The 24,148-nt window shown below is 52.7% G+C and overlaps 1 protein-coding gene across 33 annotated transcripts in view; it reads right to left on the reverse strand.

The window, feature by feature from the left end:
• Positions 1–24,148, reverse strand: part of Ablim2 (actin binding LIM protein family member 2) — a 125,515-nt gene that overhangs the window by 18,472 nt on the left and 82,895 nt on the right. For 7 of the 33 annotated variants that reach the window (XR_013042705.1, XR_013042701.1, XR_013042694.1 and 4 more), the window contains 6 exons: positions 22,786–22,884; positions 17,398–17,499; positions 16,560–16,613; positions 8,841–8,893; positions 8,076–8,214; positions 287–348 (listed from right to left, as the gene is read on the reverse strand). Coding sequence is in view for 1 of the 33 variants with exons in the window: in XM_042285868.2 (XP_042141802.1) it covers positions 287–348; positions 8,076–8,214; positions 8,841–8,893; positions 16,560–16,613; positions 17,398–17,499; positions 22,786–22,884 (509 nt within the window). In the remaining 32 variants the exon portion in view is untranslated. Of the gene's footprint in view, positions 1–286; positions 349–8,071; positions 8,215–8,840; positions 8,894–9,828; positions 9,949–16,559; positions 16,614–17,397; positions 17,500–22,785; positions 22,885–24,148 lie in introns of all 33 variants that reach the window. The other 26 variants (XR_013042691.1, XR_013042719.1, XR_013042693.1 and 23 more) reach the window with 8 other exon arrangements.

Raw genomic sequence — 24,148 nt, forward strand, 5'->3', positions numbered from 1 at the left:
AAGCAGCCCTAGTTACTCTAGGTGACCTACATCTCCCTTGCCTTACACACTGGGGACTCTTGGTTTCTGGAGCACAGCAGAGAGAAGCCAGAGTGTGGCCAGCTGTGGTCTGGTCACTCTTGACATGGAAAAAGCTACAGTGGCAGCATCTGGGGCAGAGCATCAGGCAGAGGCAGGTGGGCAAGCAGGATCCCTGCCTTTTCTGTCACAAAGCTATGGGAGCCAATGCAGGTAAGCAGCAAGTGGTGGTTAGTGTCCCACAGGTAGGGAGGGTCCAAGTACCTACCCGGAGGTCCAGGCCATCCTTCCTGGGTCCTGGGAGAGAGTCAGGTTTGGAATAAGGGAAGCCTGTAACAGACACAGCACAGCCTCGTCACGCACTCAGCCAGGCCAGGGGAGGGCAGGGCCCGTGATGTCTCCAACAGAGACAGGACCAGGCAGCTGACAACAACAGAGGCCCATAAAGACGATCCTCCTGCCTTGCTTTTGACCTTCTATCCCCAGGACCCAGAGGATGATATCTAAGCCAGGTATTCACACCAGGGACATCATAGGAATGGGGCCCAGCCGAGCTGGTACCCATGTTCAGGATAAGCCTTGGTACCACATCACCCAGGCTAGCTCCTTTCCCAGACTCAGGACATCCTAGGCTAGGTCGTGTCATCCTGTGCTATGACAGCCACCACAGGCCACCACCAGCCAAGTGGGGTTGGGGATCTTTGAGGTTGGGGAATCTCAAATTCAAATAGGGATTACTAGCTTCTCTTGAAATGGAATGGGCCAGGCAGAGACACAGGGGTCCTTGATGCTCGCCAGCATGAGGCCAAACACCATGGGAGCTGCTGGGCACCCAGGAGAAGGTTCAGAGGGGCCATGGGCCACATCCCCCCACCATTCACTCCAAGGTGTACACTGAGGACTGACATGAGTACCAGGTACAGAGCTGCCCACCCATCCTGTCTGCTCCTGCTGCTGAGTGTGCCGGGCTAGGTGTTACATTGAGATTCCTTGTGGGCTCAGGGACCCTCCTCCCAAGGGACCCAGTGAGGAAACCTAGGAGCCCATGCCAACTGAAGGTGCTAGATGCAGTTCTTCTCAGAGAGGAGGCTCGCAGCAATAAAGAACAACTCTGTTAGGTGGATTCTCAGCTCCATTAAGACCCTACTACATCAGAAGCCCATGATTCTGCAAACCTCCCAGGCCTTTTGGATAAACAGCAAAAGTCTCGACTGTGTTTCTGGCCCTCTAGTCAGGGGCTGCACATGGCCTCCCCAGGCTCAATATTCAACCTCTCATACATGGGTGGCGACCACGTGTGCCTCCCACTTTCCTAACAGCTGTCCCAGACAAGCCTGGTCAAAAAATGATTCATTTTATTTTTTTTAATTATGTGGATGTATGTGGAAGAGGGGAAAGGGTATGAGCATGTCCAGTGCTGGTGCCCATAGGCCAGAAGAGGAGGTCAGAGACCCTGGAGCTGGAGTTATAGGCAGTTGTGGGCTGCCCAGTGTGGGTGCTGGTACCTGAGCTCTGGCCCACTGCCATCTCTCCAGCCCTGGTCATACTTTTTCCTTTAAGTGTGGAAATATGGGGATGAAGAGACAGTTCAGTAGTTAAGAGCACTCAGGGTTTGATTGCCAGTACGCCATGGTGGCTCACAACCATATGTAACCCCTTTCTGGCTTCTACGGGCACTCTGTGCACATGGCGCACAGACATACATGCAGGCAAAACACCTATCCACATGAAACAATTTTTTAAAAAAGAAACTTGAGAAGAGGACTGGTGGCCATGCCACCCCACCCTCTATGCCTAGACTTTTCCCTTTCTAAGGATGGAGCCCATGCAGTTAGCATTCTCTTTCTGGAGAAGGTCCCTTAACCACTCTTTAAGGTGACAACTTCTCTCAGTCTTCCCTCATCTGAGGTCTCTGTCCAGAAGCATATTCCCACTGAAGGTAGAACTCACAGACAGGCCTTCCCTTTAGCACACTTCCGGTCACTCACTTCCGGTCCCTGTGGCTTCCATGTGGAGGGAGCTGCCACCAAGTAGTGCTTCCTGTAGATGACATGGCTCTCCTCACTGTGTACTTTCAAGAAGCTCTTTTAAACCTGGGTGTTCAGAGGTTTAGTCCCACATCTTGGTGTGGGCTTTTTAGGTTGATCTTCTTTGGGGTCCACTTAGTTTCTTGACCTTGCAGGCTTACATCTTCTGCTGAGTCTGCGAGGCTTTCAGCCATTGTCGCTTTGGATGTGTCTAACCCATTCTTCCCCCCTTCAGGGAATTCAAAGACACAAGCACCATTTCCCAGGTGCCTGGTTGTTTTTCTTCTCTCTGCTGCCCACACTGGGACGAAGATCCCGGTGTCCTCTGTTGGAGTCAGTCAGTCTGTCCCTGAACCCACACAACAGGTATTGACATTATTTTACTTCTCAGTTCAGTGTCCGTTCCCAACTGACTCCTTCCCAAAGTCACTTGTGTTTCTTTGGTGAGACTTTTTCTCTATTCCAGTTTTGACACAACTGCTCCCTGGAGCATCTTTATGACGGATGTCTTAGAATCCTTGTCAGATGACGTCAATGTCAATTCTTTCCAGTGTTCGAGTCTGGTGACTTTCTCATTCTAATACTAATGTCACAGTTCTGGGCGTTGCAAATGATTCTTTTGATTGAATCCTGAATATCTAATTGTTGTGATAAGAGATGGGATTTTAGGTAGTCTTCCATTTTAGCAGGCCAGAGTTCTGTTGGGCCCCGTGTGCAGGGCCGGACATACAGACTGACTCCCATGGTCATTGTTTTTCAGAGTGCTGATTAGTAAGCTACTCCATCCTTCTCGATTTGCCTGGAGTTACTGGTGCCCCCAATCCCTGACAGAGCTGCGTGTGCATTTGTCTTACCAGCTGGGAGGCAGAAGATGCTAGCGACAAACAGAGACCATCTCCCGGGTCTCCTCTCTGCGGGCCTCCTGCTCCATACCCATCCCCTACCCCTGTAGAGGTGGCCAGCCTCCTTCTGCTTCCCACCCTGTGGCCGCTGGCTCCCTGTAGCCCCCTTCTTTCAGGTGTACTTAGCAGGGAGAGCTAGGCAGGTGAGTCTACTACGGTGGGTGTTCTTGTCCTCTAAGTTGCTCTCTAGGTCTTGTTACAATCAATCTTTCTCAGGGAGGGATCGGCCATTGTGCGATTTCAAACATCCTGTATGTAACAGAACAGATAATTCTTGTATTTCAAATCCCTTCACACATTCAGAGTGCTAACTCCATGCTCAAGGGTCTCTGTGCTTTGAACACAAGGTGGGGCGGCTGGGGAGATCAAGTAACCTGTATAAAATCAAATGGCCCTAGCAGGTCTTCTAGGGACCTGCATATCTGATATGGTCAGATGGCCTTCAAGAGTGTGTGGCCAAATGTAGATATGACAGAAAAGTGGGCGTGCACAGAAGAGGCAGGTACAGAGGACGGAGGATCCCGAGGAAGTTATCAGCTGTGTGCTCATGACCTTAGGTTATATCAGGCCCTTTAGGCACTGAACACTACCAACCCCCACAACTCCTGGGCTAGGCCTAGGCTTAGTCTAACGACACACCCCTGTGCCAGCTCTCAGGTCACCCACAGCCACTATGAAGCATGCTGCCCACTGCTCTTGGAGTCGGCTCCGTTCTCCTCTAGGATGGCTCATAAGAGGTCGGAGCAGCCACTGAAGACTCAAGATGTATGACTGAGAGAGATAGTGTGTGTTCCTGATGCAGTGGGAGGTACAGGCTTCTCTCAACATTCGAGGACATTTTTCTGACACCTGTCTGGCAAGCCACAGCAGGTCCCCAACAAAGATGTGACCACCACTGCCTGCTCTGTGCGAGGTAGTTCCTCTCAGCTCTGAACATCAGAACTCAATGTCCCTGAGCACATGTGTGCTTTGGGCTGTGGAAGCCAGTGGGACAAGCTTGAGCTGCAGTCTGGCATGTGAGTCTGAGTATCCCACCTGGACGTCTTCACAGGACTGTATGCCCCGGTGTCAGCCCCTCAACCTACAGGTTCCTGGGTCATTCTCATTGTTGTCCGTAAGGAAATTTCATACCATAGGGGCTTGTTAGGGGGCCCAAGATCACACAGCAGTGACAAGCTGGGGTTCTACCAGCTGGACCTGGGTATGAGTACAATGCTCTGTGTCAATTCCTTTTGAGATTTTCTGGACACATTTGTAGCCTTCAGAGTTTTCCTGAAAGTCATGCCTGTTCCCATCTGAAGTCTGGCTGGTCCCTCTCCCATCATACCATTGTGTCTGTCTCCCTGGGGCTCTGCAGAAGCCAATCCACAAACCTTCATATATGCTGTGCTTTGCCCAGAATACCTCCCTAACACAGATGCTGGCAGCCATCTCCTGTCACCTTCTGGCCAACTTGGTCCCAGCTCGGGGGAGAAAGCTAAAGTCCTCTGGGGCTATCATTGCACAGGGTGGAGTGGGGACTGGGAACAATGACCTATCAACACAGTTTGCTAGCCCTGCCTCTACCCTCGGCTAGCTCATCCCTTCCCAAGCATCCACTGCTTCCAGGACCACCACTGAGGCCTGCTGGACACTGGCCTCCTCCCCCAAGACTTCTTCTATTCCCATGGCTCTTTTCCCAGCATGCCTTAGCTGCCAGCTTGCACGTGCCACCTGACTTGCCCCATCTCACTGCAGTGCCACAGGACAGGAGGCCTTTTCTGTTTCAGGCCCAGCTCTGGTTCCACACCTAGAACAAGGCTGGGACACAGAAGGTGATCGAGGACTGTGCGCTGGGTGACTGGACTACTCCAGCCTTTCTGGCCCCTGATTCAGCGCTGGAAATGCCAAAGATCTTCCAGCTCGGCTATCTGTGGACTCTGTCACCTAGGGGTCTCAATCACAGCTCTACCACCAGGCATTTGGCTGTCCCCCTCAGTGCTCCCAGGAGACTTGACGGGTCGGGAGGACCGGCTCTTCATAAACACAGGCAAGGGAATGTGGGGCAGCTCTTTCTCACCATGAACTCTGAGGGGGGCAAAGGGTAGGGGGAAAGTCTGACCCACCCCTCCCTCCCTCCCTCCCTCTCTCCCTCCCTCCCTCCCCTCCCCTCCCTTCCCCTCCCCTCCCCTCCCTTCCTCCCTTCCTTCCCAGAAGAATAGAGCCACAGAGGCCTGTGCTGTGACTGGCTGCTTGCTGATTGGCTCAAGGGAAGGCAAAGCTCTAAGGAGCAGAGACAAGCACATCCCACCATTCCATACTCCACAGGGGCCCCCTGCTGGAGGACACAGAGGTGACATCAATGGTAAAGGCACAGGTCAATCTGGGGTGAAGTGGCCCCCGCTGAGGTCCCCGCCCCCCCTCCTCGCATTTCCTGAATTGCTAAGTCAGAGAGACTCATTTGTCTCCAAGCCCCGAGCCACCCTGAACCCATTTTTCCCACCTTCCTCTCAACCTGGTGATGTAAAGCAGGGGCCTTGCTAGGGACCACGGAAACCCCTGGGCAGCGGCTTCTACAGCCCAGGTGCTTGAATTATACCACCAGATCTCTGCCATGCCTGTGTCTGTGCACATCTGTAATCACATCTGTGAGGGAGAGACCTCAAAAGAGAGGATAGGACTGGAAAGGTCAGGAGTGTGGGACCCAGAGGACATGTGCCCCCAGGGGGGCAAGCTAGGGAGGAGACTGGGGCATCAAGCCTCACTCTGTAAGGCCTTCAAGGCCCTCTTCTTACGACAAAAGCCAACCTTGTCCCCTTTTGTGCCGACTCAGGCCGTCATTAATGACCACTCACAGAGTGAGAAAGCACCCGCATGGGATACGGCTGGGAGGTGAACACGGCTACAATAAAACGCGTGCCCCGCTGACAGGCTAGCAGAGCCTGGCAGAGAACCGCGGCCCCGTGGGACTGTGCAGCACCGCCAGGATGGAGATAAAGGCACAGGCACAATGCTAGACCCCGTGGGCTTCCTGCTCGGGAGATCTGAAGCCAGGACACCAGGAGAACGCAGAGGCAGGAGGATGTAATCATGACTGTTGGCACGTAATAGGTGGCATGGGTCCAAGCACAGGTAGCTGGGTTCCCCACAGGCCAGGTGTACCTATATAACAGCTACTTCCTGTCCACACCACTCATGTTGGCTTGCTGCAGGGATGCAGTAGAGGAATGGGATGACAGGAAAGCCCTTGTCACTGTGGGAGTGACCAGTGAAGACGCCTGGAACAGCCTACCTCACAGGGTCCACCACACTCAAAAGTGCTTGTGATGAACACCCTTGTTCCAGCATCTGCGGATGAGAAAGTGCTACAGGGAGGTATAGGGGACATGCACAGGCCACACAGCATAGTGACAGCAGAAGCAGGACCCTGAGAGGGAGCATCTCCAGCTGGGTTTCTTCCCACACTGCGCCCCTGCCCCCCTCAGTCCTGAGCCACAGGAAGTCCATACATTCCAGTGGGGATGGGTGAGGGCACAGGCTGACCGCCATGGGGAGAATCTGGGTGAGGTCATGGGAATGGAACCAGGCACTCCCCTAACCCAGCAAAGACCAGAAACTGGAAAACACCATCCTGAAATACGGACATAAATGTTTGACCCCCAGCTAATGCCTGGATGCCAGGACACCACATAAGGCAGTGAGAGCTATGGGCAACTCCTAAGGTCTGCTCTGTGGACTCCATGACTCAAGTACCACAAATGTGCACAGCCAGCAAGAGGGCACCACCTGGGGCAGGGATCCTTGGGACGGAGGGCTGAGGGATGGTATGCAGTCACCCCAGTAGGCACAGGCAGCAGAGAGAGGAACACAGGAGCTCCACCTCCTCTCACCATGCCTTCAGCTAGCTCTTCCTCCAAAAGAACCTACAGGAGACCCTACGGGGCCATTTGATGTGCCCTCCCATGTTGACATCAGTCTGTGTGCAAGCTCTGAGATCCCAAGGAACCTCGTCTGCTTACAAAGACCCCACACAGAAGAACGTTTCCATTTCCAGTTGGTCACAATGTCCGGCTGTCTGCATCCCCGTTCCTACCTCTGCTGCAGGATACTTCTAGTGTGCCGTGTCAAATAGTGCCATCCACGGTCAGGAGGAGAGGTGGGTGTGAACAGTCATGGCGATTTACTGCGGGCCAGCCAAAGCACTCTTGCACACCCAGGGCCCAATGACCCGAGAGTCAGCATTGCTGCTCTGTTCTCTATCATCAGCCAGTCATCAGAGAGTCCAGATTTCACTCAGAGTCGGTGCCACCATGATGCCGGGTACTTTCTCTGCTCTTCTACACCACATAGATTCTCATGACCTCCACTTCCAGCCACAGCCACAGCCACAGCCACAGCCACAGCCATAGCAAACAACCCCCTGTTTAGCTTAGAGCAGAGGCTGCTTCTGGGAGAACCTGAGTCTACCTGCAGCCTGTGCTGTTGACTCTGCCTGTGACCTACAGCACCTCCAGTGGACAATGCAATGGGAATTTACTCTATACTTGAGGATCACCCCTAAGCCAGGCTTCACAACACCCCCAAGGCTAGGCAGACGTCAGCTTTGTTGCCTGTGACGTCAGGCCATACCTCCTAGCAATTTCCAAGTGCCTTCCTTGCTCAGGATGCCACAGGGACCAGGACAGTGCCTTGTACCAGTTCCAGGGCTGGACCCGCCCCCGACCATGACCACATCTGCCCTCAGGGAGAGAGGCCCTGAGAGCTGCTCTCTTTGCTTTCTTGCCAGCTCTGAGAGAGCCACGAGGGGGCGCTGTGCGCACACCAGCTAGCTGCGTCACCATCACCGCAGAGAGGTGGTGGGTGAGGCCAGGGCCCAGACCTTTAGTGGGCTTGATTCACATCTGAATGCTCTTTTGGGTGTTCTTTGGTTTTGTTTTAATTTTTATTTTTGAGACAGAGTCTCCCTGTGCAGCTCAAGCTGGCCTCAAACTCACAGCAATCCTTCTGCCTCCGTCTTCCAAATGCTGGGGTTACATGCTGACTCCTGCTTTTAGCTTTTTTTTTAAGGGAGGAAAGCTGAGATTTGGGGGTCCACTGAGGAGGGGCCCTTCGTTGGCAGTCTCCAGTGCACATCAGAAGAGCCACTCACGTGAGTAGAGGCTGTCCCCGGGCATCCTTTGCAAAGGCTCTCGCTCAGCCCCGCTGCTGAGGGACAGAGATTGGCTGTCCAGGTCTGGAGAGTTCGTTCTGGTGTCTGCATCCCCCTTGAGGAGCAGCCAGGTGGTCTTCTGCAGAGGAACGGGAGGTTATGGGAACACTGAGGTCATCTACCATGGTGGAAGCACCTCACCAGAACCTTCTAGTAGCTTCTGTACTTCTACCTCAGAAGCCGACCCCACTCAGGTGCCGGTCTCACCATTAAAGGTGTCTTGTTCATACACCCTGCAAGTTCATGAAGCAGCTGGAGAAATGGCCAAATACGGCCTGCAGCTTGCTGTTGTGACGCACCACACACACACACACACACACACACACATACACACACATCCTCTCTGGCTGCTGTCACAGTGTGGCCACATCAAAAAAATTATAGCAGTAAGGTCTACTACATTCTACTCTCTGGCCATTTATTAAAAACAAAACAAAACATCTGCCAAGCTGTACTAGAACCTTCATGTCAAATACCCCAGAATGCACTGGGTTTGTTTGCTTGTCAGTGTCCACATCTCCTTAGTCCCAGAGGCATGACCTGGAAACCTGGTAGAGCAAGTGCTCATATTGAGTGCAGAAGGAGGCAGGTGGGTGTGGCTCCCACCTTGGGCCTCCCAGGACCCCAGGAGCGGAGTAAGAGAAGGACTGGAGGTCCAGCTGGGGGAACCATCCCACCCTGCAGGACCATAGCCCCCCTTATTACCTTCCTGCTATCCTGGTCAAAACTGCTGTCTTCCACGTCCAATCGCCTGGCGGCTGGAAGGGAAAGATCCATTTGTAAAGGCAGCTCACCACGTTTGTCTTGGGGGCCCTGCTTTACCTAATGCTCAAAAGTAAAAGAAAATCAAAGAAAAGGACAGCAGAATGAATGCCTTTCACAGGCCAGAAGCGTGACACACTAGAGCGGCCTCCTCAGAGACAGGGCCCAGAAGGTGAGCATGCCCTGAGCAAAGTGACGCCTCACTGCAGTTCCAACCACACCTCCAACCTGGAGAAATGGAGTCACATTTTCAGACAAAGTGACGTTTTTCACTTGGCAGTTGATAGGCACACTTTTGACCTTTTGAGGGGGACCCTGAAGGGACAGAAGGACTCAGAGTCCTTGGTGTCAGCCACAGCCACATGCTTCTTGGCCATCACTGCTTCTTTCCCAACATGAACTCTTCCAAACTGGAGTTTGGCTCATTTCACAGGTCAAGAGACTGAGGTCCAGGGAGGGGCCTTTCTTTGAGGTCCTGGACCAGCATGAAGTGGGATGAGGGGCCTGAGAGTGACATGAACTCAGGCAGTCAAAGTCCAAAGTCTCCCCTACCTGTCTCCACCGAGCTACCGACTGCCTGCCCAGCCCTGAGCTCTGCCACTGGGAAGAGTCCACCAGAAACAGCAAAGAACAACAGTACACATGAAGACGAGCCCACTTGGAGCAAGAGTTCACACCACCACAGCAGCTTGTTTACCAAGAAGAGTCTTGGAGGCATGGCATCCTCCCACTGGGCTGACACTTCCCCAGGAGCAAACAAAGAAACCATGCAAGGCATGCTGGGATGTCTCAGGACCCACTCAGTGCAGGGAGGAGACCTACCAAGCCCTACCCCAACCCTGTGCACACAGCAATGGCTGCAAGTCCTGAGGTCCTCACCAGCTAGGGCTCAGCTCAAGGAGGAGAGCGGGCAGGCGGGCGGGCTTCTTACCTGCAGCCTGCGGTGGGCTCAGCCCTGCCCGTCTCTTGGAGCGCCCTGCCTCCTGCACCACCAAGGACAAAACTGACACCAAGTCAGAGAGCTTGGACAGTGGGGACTGGGCTACAGGACCTTGACAAGACAGGGCCAAAATTGAAAACTGAGTACTTCCATTCTAGACACAAGGACTCTGCGTCTCCCCCCGGTGGCTGCCTGTCTCTTCCAGTGAGAAACTGATATTTTAGGTGAAAATAAACCCTCTACCTTCTCCACATACAGAGGCGAATGAACCACAGACCTGCTATGGAGGCTCAACGGAGGGACACAGAGGGGGTGGACAATGTGACTCCTGTTGCTCAGACAATGACTGTCACTGGGCAGCAGCACCAGATGTGGCTAATACGCCAGCACTGACTCTCAGCAGCTGACGAGGGTGCAGGGACAAGCAGGCTGTGGCCACTCCAGCTCTGATTTTTCTGCCCCCAAGAGACTCCAGCCCAGGACCTCTTCAGGTTGTGGAATCCCACCCCAGGAGCCCAGGCCATGGATTTTCAAGATTCCGTATAGCCACAGATGACACACTAGCCAACGAGCTTTAGCGTAGTGCTACCCAGGGCTCCAGAATACTCCTCCACTGACTGAGAGGAATGTTCTGTGGAGACTTAACAAGGGACCTCTGTAAACACCACAAGCTCTGACAGGTGTGTAGCTTGCCGGGCCAGAGCCAAATTCACCAGGCATTTTGCATTGCTGGTAAGTTGCTTCCATAACAACTCAGAGCCTCAGTTTCCTGATCTGTAAAATGGGAAAATGCCACCCTACCCCTTCTAATTCATGAGGACCAGGTGAGAGAGTGTCTGAGAACACAAAGGCCAGCTTGCAGGTCTGCCATGCTAGGAACAGGCAAGAGGTCAACCCTAAGGTAATGTGTAGGTAGCTCTTCCCTCTTAGAATTCTCTTAAATCTGAGCATACTCATGTGCTACACACGTGTCCCTCTGACTGCTCATCTCCTCACTTCTACCTACTCTCGTACCATTCCACCCACCTGCTCATCTATCTACCTACCCAGACACTAGCCCATGCTTCTGCTCATGGACATACACCTATCCACTAACCCGCCCATCATTTTATCCAATTCCTCCATCCATTCACCCATGCACTAACCACCCACCTGTTTATCCGTCCACCTACCACTCACCCATCCACTAAGCCATATATTTATTCCATCTATCCATGCATCCACTAACCAACTCACCCACCCCTGTATCCACAGCTCTCCAGTTATTCACCCACCTACCCACCCATGCATATCTCTCTGTCCTCTTCAATCCATTTCTTCGTTCACTGATGCATCCATTCATCCACGCAGCCCTGTCCCCCATCATACTGGGCCTCTGCCACTTAACCCTTCAGCCTCACCCCTGCACCTGCCATATCCTGAGCACAGGAACCCAAGAACAGTCAGCCTCAGCTGACTGACTTTGTTCTCCCCACAAGGTGTAGAAATGACAAGGCCTCGCCTTTGCTCACAGGGACCCAGGTACAAATCTCTCTCCCCACTGAGCAACCGGTAGGAGATGTTCAAGGTCACAGCAGCATCTGATGTGCCTGGTTCCTCCTCCATACATACTGACCTCCAACACATCAGTGCACACAAAGTAGATGGATGGACACAGTCCAGAGCCGCCATGAGAGCCGAGCAGCTTGCCTTTGCCGGCACCTACACCCTACACTTCTACATCTCTGGCTTGCAGGGGGCCATCGACTACTCCAGGGTGCTCAGGGGTAGTCTGTGGTCATCAGGTAGTCTCAGCCCTGGTCTCTACTGGAGCTCTGTCTGCATTAGTGCAGAGCCAAGCTCCGTGAGTGTCCAAGGACAGGCTTTGACGGCTGGGCCCTAGACACACCCGGTTGGTACTATCTCTAGTAGATGGAGTTTCTGAACACATGGGGAGAGGGGCTCAGGGCCTTGGTGTCTCTCCTCAGACCTCAGGGTTCCAGAAGGGTGAGGATAGGAGTCTCTCTTCTCTACTCAGGTCCAGACCCATGGGCAAGACTTCTCTTATTTTGCCCAGCACGTATCAACCATCAACCTGTACAGTTTAGATTGCTTTGGAATTACATTGAGAGAGAATGAATGAATGAATGAATGAATGAATGAATGAATGTGTGTGTGTGTGTGTGTGTGTGTGTGTGTGTGTACATGCATGCACACACACACACTGAGAGCAAACCTACAGGCTCTCAGCTTCACAGGGCAGGGATGTACTTGGTCGTATGTTCTAGGGCAACCCTATGTGCTCTGCTTCACAGGACAGGCTATGTTTGGCCATCCCCATGTCTCCAGCTCTGAGGTAGAGCCAAACACATAGTGGATGACAAAAAAACCACCCCTTGGATAAATTAGTGAAAGCCGCTGGCATCTCTTGGCACTTGGCTTCCTTCTATGAGGTTGAAGGAGTGGCATCTGTTTGCTGACGGCTACCAGAACTGACAGTGGCGTCAGGGGAAGGGCCATAGAGCCAGCACCTCTGCTGACTCCCACCTACTGTCCGTCTTCCAGAGAAAGGGACTCATCCGTGTCCTTCAGAGCACAGAGAAGCTCCTCTGAGTCCCACAAGTCCTCTCTGGAAAGACTGACTCCCTAACACTCATGTCCCATGTCCCTCAAGAACTTCCGCTAGACATGCCCCATGGGGGTACCCGATTTCCGATGCTCTTTGTGGACACAGAGCCTACCTGACCTCTGGCCTCTCATCCTATCCCAGAAGTGGACCCCAAACCAATGTGAGACTCCATCTTCCAAGAAAGAAACCCCAGAGAGGCACAGCAAACCCTTATTCCCACCTTCAAGAGGGGACCAAAGGACTGGCAATGGATGTGTCCTACTCGGATGGTGGCCCTGAGAATGTGTGTGGCCAGATGAGCATCTTCTGCAGCTGTGGTATGGGGAAAGCTGTAGGAGGGGCCTCTGCCTGCGAGCCCCCCCCCCCCACTCACTCATGTCTGTCTCAGGCTCATGCTTGCTTAGAAGTCGCATGCAAAGCTGTTGAAATGGCTGCTCCGTTCTGGACCTGGACAGTCAAACTGTCTAGGAAGTCTCTGAGGAAGCACTATTGGCCTCAGACAGTCACGATGGCCCCTTCAAAGTGTCAACCTCTCAGGACTTACAACCACCTTGGAAATGAACCTCCAGCCACATCTATGAGGAATCGTTAGTTTCTGGGCATGTCCGTGGGGGAAGGGTGGTGTTGATTATGTTAACTGAAGTGGGAACACCCACACAAAAAGTGGGTGACCATTCCCTGAGCTGTATAAAAAGGAGAACTCAAGCTGAGTACTGTCCTTCAACAGTCTCTGCTTCCTGGTTGTGCACGTGATGTGACTAGGTGCTTCCCGCCACCTTGACCTCTCTGCTAAGACGGATGGTGTTCCTGAAGTGTGAGCTGGAGTAAGCCCTTCCCCACATCAGTCGCTTTTGTCAGGGTGGGGGTGGGGTTTGATCACAGCAGCAGGAAAACAAACTAAACAACAGTCTAAAAATGGGTGCCTGCCTGCCTGCCTTTGAGAGGCCGCCACCGGAGAGTCCCTTCTGCTCAAGCTGCTCTGCCGTTTTCAGAAACTGCCCGAGAGGTCTGTGAGGCACAAGGAAGGCCTCATCCCAATGTTCTACAGGGAATGAACCCCGAGGAAGGAAGCATTCCCCTCTGCTAAGTAGCTGGATGTGGATGGCTGTGTTTTTACCCATAACTGCCTCCCCGAGGTGACAAGGTTGGATGCTGTATGTGTATACAGGCATGTGTGTGTATGTGTGTGTATGCAGGTGAGTGTGAATGAAGGTGTATGTATACACATAGGTGTGTATGTGTGAGCAGGTGAGTTTGCATGCAAGTATGTGTGTATGTGTGTGTGTGTGTGTGTGTGTGTGTGTGTGTGTGTGTGCGCGCGCGCGCACGCGCGCGCAGGCATGTGTGCATGCAGGTGTATGTGTGCGCACAGGTGTATATGTGTGTGCAGGTGAGTGTGCATGCAAGTGTGTGTGTGTGTGTGTGTGTGTGTGTATTTTCAGGCATGAGATTCCACTCTCACATGGAAACACAAACAGCCCACAGCTTCTCTTGAGCTGCAGACCATCCTGAAGCTTCTGTCTCAAGCAGCTGCCAGGCCCCTGTGCCTCCCCCTGCCTGATGGGCACTACAGGCAGTCTTGCTGTGTACAGAAGGTTCCTTATCTTTTGCCCCTGCTTACTCCCTTTTTCATCACTTCCTGCTTTTCTTCATCTCTTTTTTTCCTCTTTAAAACAAGCAGTAAACAATAAGAAAGTAGAACTTAACGGTTAGAGAAATACAGTCAGGTTCCCAAAATGAAAAAAAAAAAAAAATGACAGCTGCAGGTCATGAGGTCAGAGGCCAGCTGCACATTAATGATTGCTCCATAGACTCAAAAGCATTTGCTCTCCACCCCGAGCATCACCTCCACCCAGTGGGCACAGAGGCCCAGCCATCCTCATGGCTCTCAGCTGAACACCGTGGGTCTCAGAAGCAGGAACAAGACTCTGGCATCAGAGAAGAGTAACACTGTAGCCAGCAGCAACCGTGTCCAGTGATGTCACAGCTAAATGCCGTGAGCAAATGTATCCGGGGAAAGGCTTGGCTGCTTTCAGCATGTTAAATATAGGATCTTAAGCTAAAGGAACAGTCTTGTGATTCACTGTCAACCCCCAGGGGCTGTTTCAAGCTGGGGTGAGGATTAAAATAATGCTGCTCATGCCTAGACCAGGCTCCAGAGCTCCTCAGGGAAGGCCTGTGGTCAGGTTGTCTTGATGGAGCAAGAGCTTGGTGGGGGTGGGAGGTGGGGAGGCTGGAGGTTCAAGCACACACAAACACACACATGCACACACACACGTACACAGGCATGCATACACACACTCTCATCTGTAATCGGGGTGTGAATACCAAAGGTTTCATGAATGCATGAACTGGAAATCAAGGCACCCCTGCACATCTGTATTTCCCAGGGTTTTTTTAAGGAGCTTCTGTGCTGCTAAAGCTTCCTCGTCACTTGCAGTTTGCATGGCTCACTGCATCCTGTTATGGCTTTGCATGGTTGAATGCCTGGCTGAGGTGGTGGGCTCTCAGATTGGCTTCTTTGCAGAATCAACATACAGAATCCCGGGCTTAGGTAACTAACTTCTCAGGTCCCCTCAAGCTGGAGTTGCCTGCAGACAGGCGAGTGTCTCATGTCTAGACTACAAGGCTGGTGGCTGGGAACTGGGAACCTAATCTCCCCTAGGGGCTCAGGTAAAAGATTTGAACTCCAACCCCCTGTCTCGGTCTGGTCCTATCAGACTCTGCTGGTCAATTACATAAAGAGATTTTCTAATGCTGCCCCCTGTCAAAGCCACCTCTGCCCGGACCAAAGGGATTAACCACAAGCTAAGGTGCCAAGTGGAGATGCAGAGGCAGAAGTGGCTAATTAAGGCCTCATAAGCCAATCTTTGTCCAGAGCTCTGGGAGGTACAGTACCCACGGCCTTCCTCAAAGGCTCTCCAGCATGGTGCTGCAGGGGTCACCTAATGGGGTGCTCTTTCCTTTGGCTGGGCCTCAGTTTCTCCACTTTTAAGACTAGGGTTCTGTTCTTGGTAACAGGTGTCATGTTAACTAACTGGCCCCACCCACCCCTTGGGGGAGACATGTGATCTCTGCTTGGATGCTGAAAACCAGAACTTCAACTCCCTTCTTTCCTTCTGAGGGGAGGAGGAGAGACCCAAGGGTCTCTCGTCCACACTGACACAGCAGGCCTCCGACAAGCTGGCCACAGCCTGTCAGTGTGGGAAGGGGCTGCTTTCCTTGGACACGTCTGAGAAAGAGCTGTCCATATGGGAATGTCTCTACCCTCCCATCTCTAGTGGTGACATAACAGTCTCCACATTGTGCTGTACAGCCCTTTACAGTTTAGAACGGTCTCCGCGTTCATTGTTCTGGGAGCATCTCATGCCCGACCCCGGAGGGATGAGGAGGCGAAGGGGGAGGGAATGGAGGGAAGGAGGTAGAAGACACAGTGGGAAAGAAGTCTGGCTCACAGACGAGGAAACCAAGGCTCATGGTGCTGAGCTGACCTGCCCCAGTTACCCAGGAATCCCAAGTCTGACCCTTTAGAGTCCGGCTCCACAGCCTAAGCAATCTTCTCTGCACATCTGTCCCAGGTAGGTTCATGTGGAGAAGATGTGGGGGTCAGAGGGACAGAGACACCCTTGCTGCCAACCATCTCTAGCTCCTACACAGTGCAAGGAACCCCATTAGCTGAGGTCAAGGCATCCCATTCCATCATAGATACTCTCAAGAGATGGATCCTAAAGTCTCCCTAAATTGTGGCTGCTTCCAAGTCACTATTTTCCAAAGACCAAGCCTGTGTCAGGCATGGGTGAGAAGCCCCCAGTCCCACACCATCTCGGCTGGGGCCCTCACAGTAGCATCAAAAACACAAAATAAAGGTTCTTCATTCTAGCAGATGCACCCCCAGCCCCAGGTGCCATGTGTTAGCCTCTCCGTATGTCTCCTCTCTTGTGAAGAGAGACCTCCTCCCTGGAGCCTACTAGTGAGTGTGCATTTAACATTCAGCCAGCAAGGCCTCCCGGAGCCTGGGATCAGGACAGCAAGGGGAGCATTCCGAAGTGGGACGGGGGCAACAGGCATGCAGACCAAGCACAGCAGCCAGCAGAGTCCCTCAGACCAACCATACCGTGCTGTTTGTAGATAGGGGGTTTCCTATAGATGTTATCTTTTACGCCAGTGTCTGGGAAGAAGAAGGAAAGAGAAGGAGAGAACGTGAGGGGAAGCGGGGAAGCGGCCGCAATGCTCTCCACCCAATGCCTTCTGTCAGCTCCTGGCTCACCCAGCCTGGAATCACCAGAAAGGTTCAAACACAGCAAGTAGGCTGAAACCCCATACCTCCGTCAGTCATCTCCTAGTCCAGACACCACCTCGGATGGGAAGGGGACAGGGAGAGAGGTGGACAGGGAAGGTGGCAAGCAAGGACCTTGGGTCACAGGGGGTACAGCTAACCGGGCCCCTTTTCTCTACCTTGACCCAGAACAAAAAAACATTGCTCAGTATTTGTGAAACATGGGGAAAAAAATCCAAAAATATGTCAGTTGTGGGGGACATGCAAACCCATTGCATTAGGGTTTTGTGTTGTTTCTTTAGGATAGGATCTTTTTGTTTTCTTTTGTTTTAATTTGGTTATTATTTTTCGAGACAGGGTTTCTCTGTGTAACAGCCCTGGCTGTCCTGGAACTCACTCTGTAGCCCAGGCTGGCCTCGAACTCAGAGAGATCCACCTACCTCTGCCTCCCACGTGCTGGGATTAAAGGTGTGCGCCACCACCTAGCAGAACCTTGTTTTCTAGTCCAGGTTGGCCTTGAACTTGTGATCCTCCTGCCTCTACCTTCTCAGTGCTGAAATAACTGGTACACACCACTACACTTTTAACTCTTAAGGAAACTCGGTGTTTGGGGATGCTCTAACTCGGGTGTGGCCGCAAGGGTGCATGAGGTGTTGACAAGCCCACAGGGACCTACCTGGGACGTGGAAGTGGCGCGGTGCCTGCTGATAGGTGGAGGAAGGAGGCCTGCTGTCGGAGAGCACCGAGAGACTTGGGGTGCTACGGCCACTTTCGCTGCCTCCAGACGGAAGAGCACAGGCAGCAGATGAGGGGTGAGAAAGCAAAGCATAGGGTTTCAGGCAAGAAGATCCGGTCTGCAGTCAACCCCCTCTGTCCTGCCTGAAGGAAGCCCGCACCTGAGTCTTCCAGCCCGGGCTCTATGCCTTCTGTCCCAACCTGCAGTGTCCCTGGCTCAAGGGGGTGGAAGGGACGAAGGGGGCAATGATCGGAGGGCCAAAGGCGTTTTAGTGCATGGGCAGTGGGCAGAGCTCAGGATCCTGGGATGTGTCCAGGTCCTGCCTCCCTGATGGAGCTTGTGCAGGAAGGTCCTGCCTGCTTAGGGATCCCACCAATTAACTGTGGGAACAGGACTGAGTCAGAAAGCATCCCTCACAAACACTCTGCCCATGTAGGAGACTAGGGGTCACCATCCATCCACTTGCACAGTCCTAGATACAAGCTGTTTCTGGCAAGCAAGGTGAGAAGGGTACTCTGCTGCTTCCAACTTCTGCCTTAGCTGGAGCTATGTCTTGTGTTCTGTGAGGGAGGCTGGATGGTCAAACCACCCTTCAGACACCTGGAGACCTGGGTAGATGCCCCGCCTCCCACCCACGCAGGATGTGATGGATAGAACACAGTGGTACTGGACATGTGATGAGGAGCACGGCTCACAGCAGGACACCCCAAGGTACAACTGTTCCCTTCCATTAGACGTGGGGAACTCTGAAGGGCAGTAGCCGGTCACCTGGCAGGGAAAGGGCTCTCTAGGTTGGAGAACTATGCCTTTGAACGGCAAGATCAAGCAGCAGGACCCTAAAGCCAGGCCTGGATGGATTGGAGACAACAGGAGTATCACAGACAGGCAGGGAGGGCCTGGCTGGAGGAGGGCCCAGTGAGTGGCCACCAAAGGAGACTGAGGACTCCTACTTGGGGTGTCTTCTCCTGCCTGAGCATGGTCACTGATTTCACCTGCAAACACTGACGGAGCTTTGGAGAACTAAAAGGCTTTGTTCTAGAACTGTATAGAGCCTGCTGACTGGCTGCATCCACCGAGCTTCTGTTCCTCCTAGCGGTAGCAGGGGTCTCACCCCAGGAAGATGGGAACCACGGGCTCCTTCTATACACGATGCCATGACTCCACGCGTCACTTAAGTCATGACAGACAGAGCGGATTTGAGAACGTAACTACGCAATCCACCCTGGCTGAAGACTGTCCCTACTGACTGCCATCCCTGCGCCGAGCCTCTGTGGCTTGGTCTTCTTGAGCCTAGAGCCTCACATGACCAGGCCTTTCTTTCTTCTGTCTAGACTCGACGGTCATTTCTGTTACCCTCACCCAGCTGACTGAGGATTCTAAAATGGTCCAACATTCCTGTCCTCTCCAGAGCTTGGCCTACAGTGTGATGGTCCCTGAAATGATAAATGAGATTCCTACACATGTGTGCACTCACTGAAGGAGGGGGCTACAGTTTCTCAGTTGTTCAGAGGGGCCAAGACTAAGGGAGCTGAGGCACAGTGTGGCAGCCTTGATAATCCACAAGGACCTGTCACATTTACTAAAGGAGTCTTTGACACCAGCCACCTTGGTCCCTGCCTGGGACACTACCACCAGGTCCTCTCTGCTCTTCCCAGGCTCCATACTGTCTAGAACTTCCTGGGTTCAGACTCAGGAATCTGCCTGGCTGACAAAACCCTCAGGAGGCCAGGGCCACCGTGGGCCATTTCCTTTTCTGCAAGCATGCCTTCCTGTCTCATGTGGCTGAGAAAGCATCCTGCTGACCTCAACCCCACAGACCTGCCTGGAGCTTTGCCGTGTGCTTTTTATGGTATGCCCATGTCAGTGCCGCACAGTGGGCACCATCTCTGTCACCTCCTGAGGAGGGCAAGGGACTATGCTATGTGAGCTGGGCACACTGACTACTTGGAAGCCAACTTTTCCACTGGGCCTCTGTGATAAAGTCCTCAGGCCCCTGATGTCACCCAAGGACAGGCATGGAGGTTCCTTTGTCCAGTCTTGTGGCTCTTTTTGAAGGCTTCATATCCAGGGTGTTTCTGACACCTTCCAGGGAAGGGCCCTGTACAGGATTGGGCAGCCCAGGCTCTGGTGTGGCCCATGACTTCCTTCAGTTTAAGTCAATGTGTTTGCTTTGGAGTGGTTTTAGATGGTTCCAGAAGGCACCACCCTCCTCACCTAGGGCCCACTTCTGACTCCTGACATCCCTCTGGACCTGGAGCCATTGTGTCATGCTAACTAGCTAACTAGACTTGGAATTTCACCCACTTTTACTTGAGATCTTTTCTGTCTCAGGACCCACCCATGACATCACACTAGGCCCACGGTCACATCTTGACTTCTCCCAGCTGTGACCAGCATCCCTCGTCACAGATCCTGACAGTTTCTAGAACACTGGAGCGGGGAGGGGTGCTATAGAACGTCCCTCACCTGGGACTGTGAGAAACAGGTTATGGATTGAGGAGGAAAACACAGAGGTGGCATGTCATCCCTGTCACATCTCTCCCAGGGTACTTGCTGTCTGCAGAACCTGGAGTTGGTGCTACGGCCTTGCCTGGGGGTGGTGCAGCTCAAGATCTTAGTCTGCACTTGGCTATGCAGTGGAGAGAGTCCTGCCTACCTCTGTGACCCACTACCTCCACAAATTCTGTGCAGACATTGTTCCCCCATGTTCTTATTCAGCTGGTCTTTTCAGTATAGAATTGTGGACATTGTGTCATCCATGAGTCCAATGACTCATCATTCATTTTCTTGCTCCAACTATGGTTGCTCTGGCGACAGCTGACTCTGACCTTGAAGATGCTGCAGCTGGCTCTGGCCTTGAAGATGTTATAGTTAGCAATGGCCAAGATGCTGCCATTGCCTCTGGCTGAACTTCCCCAAAGTCACATCAGAGCAAGTCTGGTTCACAACCATGTGTCAGGACCCTTTGAGGACCTTAGCCAAGGTATGTGTAGTTTTTACCTGGAGCCTCCTCTGAGGTATGGACCACAGATCCTGAGGTTGAGGGACCATGGCTTAGGGACCTGTTTTAGAGCTGAGGGAGGGGACCTTTGGCAAAATGAAAACCACCTACTGGGCACAGTGCATGCTTGGATTTTGACCTGAGGTTCTGCCCCAAGGATCTTCTGCCTCCCTTTCTTCTCATGCCATTAATGCTGTGGAAGTCCCCCAGTTCCCAGAAAAGTGGCTTCCCCAGCATAGCGTCCCCTTGTCAATCTCTATCTCCTGTCCTTACAGCCTGTCCCTATCAAGAAAGAGTTGGATGTCAACCTTACACCACCCCAACTGAGGTCTGGAGTTCACACTAATGTGCCAATAACTTTCACTAGCCCTTTATCTGACTGTAGGTCTTGGGGCAGTGAGGCCCTAGGCACTGAGACACAGTAGAGGGGTGTGATGTCTGCCCTAGGTGGCAGGTGGAAAGAGGGAAGGAGTGAGGGGCCCCTCCACGACATAGCTAGGTCAGGAGAGTGCTAGCATGTCTATCTTGGGGGCCCTCACCCAGCATCACTCTACTGTGTCCCAAATACTGCAAAGCACCCATGGGGGAAAGAAAGAATTTTCCAGAGACTGGGGTGATGCCATGGCTGTGGCTGTGTCCTGTGGACAGGGATAAGCTGGGTGCCCAGAGGCTAGGAACAGGATGATCTTCATGAGGATCTCAGGGTCTGTACTTCCTCATCTACCTCCTCAAGGAATGTGCTGGAAAGATACTGAAGAGCCCAAGGTCACAGCCTCCCATGGAAGTCAAGCGGAGGGCAAAGTTGTGGGTTCCTGCTCCACCCCATTAAGAAGAGGAGCAGCAACAGCCAATGTCTAGAATGTGCCCTTGTCTTTGGATCTGGCTGACCAGGGACCCAGAGGTATAACAGACCCCCCCCTCAAAGGCAGGGCCCCACAAATGGGAGGAAAACTGTGCCCAGGGCCATTGAGCAAAGGGTAGAAAGACATCAGACTATACAGCCTGTCTGACTCCCCAGAGTAGTCAGGCTCCCTCCAGGTTCCCGGAGCACCCCTCCCTCTGAACCTCCCATGGACATATAATACACATGTATCAAGGCCGCAGAAGCCACTGTGCTGCTCTGGGGGGGTGCCATTTGGGGCTGTACATCTTCCCTGGAAACGCCATCCCTGCTAGAGACAGGGATGTGTGGAGAGCCCATGAAGGGTCAAGGAAGACAGGATAGCACCCGGGGCTCTTCTCAGTGGACCAAGAGCGAGCCAGGGGTGAGAAGATGAAGGAGAGTGGGCCATTTACTGACTGCTAGTGATGGGAGCTGTGAGCTGTGGCTGCACCCCGTGGGAAGGAGCTTTCCATGGGTACCCACTGTATGGCTGTAAGAGACAGGGAACTTACTATATCACCCAGGGACTCTGGAGGAAATCTTTGCTATGTTTTCTAATTCCCTCGATGTCATTTGTTGGTGTCTTTATCAGCTGGGCTGTGTAACAAAACTCACAGCTCAGGGCCTACGTCCATTTTAGCCTCTCATTTGATCACACTTCTGGAGTCATGAGCAAAGCCCAGGAGTGAGTTTTTGGTGCTGTTGTTGCTGTTGTTTTGTTTTATTTTGGTGGTATTTCCTCCGGGCTTGTTGATGGTCTCTCCACTGATCTTAAATGTGTGGGCATTGCCCAGGGCCTCCTTTTCACCTTGCAAGACCCCAGTCCCAGCGGATGAAGAGTCCCACCCTATGACCTCACTCAGCCTCCAGCACTGCCTTTACTTTGTTTCCTTGAACACTGCAATGCAGAGGTTTGCCCATCAATATGTGAACTTGGGTTATACACAACTCAGTTCTTAGCATGGAGGAACTCACAAGGGTGTCCACCCCCCCACCCCCCATGGAATTCATGTGTATAGGTCTACAGGACATGGATCATGACTGATTCTGCATCCTGGAAAGAGCCAGTGGTTGGAGCCACATGGGTTGAGTCCTGGCCCAGCCACCAGGGGTCTGAGGCTGTGGATATCACCACCTCTCCACACTTCAGCTCCTGTTCCCAAAGGCTGACACTCACAGCACCCCACCCCACAGGGTTGATGGGGAAATGTGCATGACCACTCCCCTGAAGTCCTAAGCATGGAGCAAGGTGTTCACTGACATGCTCCCTCCAGCTGCACTTTTAATGACAAAGCACCCTGCTCTCCTTCCAGGAACATGGACACACCGACGAAGTACAGCCAGACACACACAACACAGGAAGAACACAGGCATGAGACACAGGGCTCTGGAAGCCATGCTGAGACATGGGACGAGCGACCCCGCTGTGCACCGCACGCCTTACCTCGGAAGTAGGGGATGTAATGATGTCTGAACACGGATGTAGGGCTTGGGTGTTGGGACAGGGACAGACAGCTACTGGTACCAACACTCACAGTACCAGCTGCGGGCAACAGAGAGCAGTCAGTAACCCTGGGCTCCTCCACCCCAGAGCCACCAACTTGTCCTAGTCCCCACTTGGCCAAGGACATTGTCCCTCTGCTCTCCTGGGGCACCTGAAGAGGGTCACCCAGCAGGCTGTGGGCCATTCTCCTCCCGGTGGGGTCAGGAGATGCTGCTGCTGGGACACAGGGTGGCAGCCAGGGCTTGGGACACAGCCTCTGGTCCTGCCTGTGGCTCACTTTGGGGTGTCCTTGAGATCAAGGACGGTGGGAGGGCAGCTTCCAGAGGTCAGGGAGTGGTCTGTCACCAGCATCCTCATGGCACTTGACAGTCCAGATAGAAAGCTTGCCCCTGTAGGCTTTACCCCTGACCAAGCAGTCAGGCCCTCTTGGTGATGCGAAGTCAGAGGTCAAGTCACAAGGGGCCTTGGGGGAAGGGCTCAAGAAAGTCACTTCTATCCATACACCTACTCATCTGTTCATTTTCTCACTCACTCACTCACTCACTCACTCACTCACTCACTCACTCACTCACATATCTCCATTCATTTACTCAATCATTCACTCACTCATTCATTCACTCACTAATTTGCTCACTCATTCACTCAATTCACTCACTTATGCATGCACTAACCATTCATTTACTTACTCATTCACTCAATCATTCTCTCATTTACTCACTGACTCACTCATTAGCTCATTCATTAACTCACTCATTCCCTCACTCATTCACTGGTTCACCCACTCCTTCCCTCACTCAGTTGCACATCCACTAGCCCACTCATTCAGGTACTCACTCACTCATTCATTCACTCACTCGCTCACTTACTCATTCATTGGCTCATTCTCATTCCCTCACTCATTCACTTACTCCTCCACTAGCCCACTCACTCACTTACTCTCTCCTGTACACACTCACTCACCCTCTTTCTTCACACTTGCTGAGCAGGATGGGCCAGGCGTATTGCAAGGAATCAATGAAAATGATTACAAACAATTGAGAAGTTGATTTTTCCATAAAGTTTTCAAAAATAGGAGCTATGGTCCACAGATGTGGAAATGGGTCATGCACAGCTGGAAGGGAAGAAGCAGCTGGAAAAATCCCTCCAAAAGGCACCGCTTTTGTGCATGGTCCCTGTGGCTGTCACATGCCAGCTCAAAGCTGAGGAAGACAATGCAAACTGGGGTGGGGTGGGGTGGGGGGGAGAATGAGGCAACAAGATCGGAGGCCCTGCACAGGGTCCTCTCCCAGCTTGGAAGGACATA

This window comes from Peromyscus maniculatus, chromosome 10 (genome assembly GCF_049852395.1).
Source record: "Peromyscus maniculatus bairdii isolate BWxNUB_F1_BW_parent chromosome 10, HU_Pman_BW_mat_3.1, whole genome shotgun sequence".
NCBI lineage: Eukaryota > Metazoa > Chordata > Mammalia > Rodentia > Cricetidae > Peromyscus > Peromyscus maniculatus.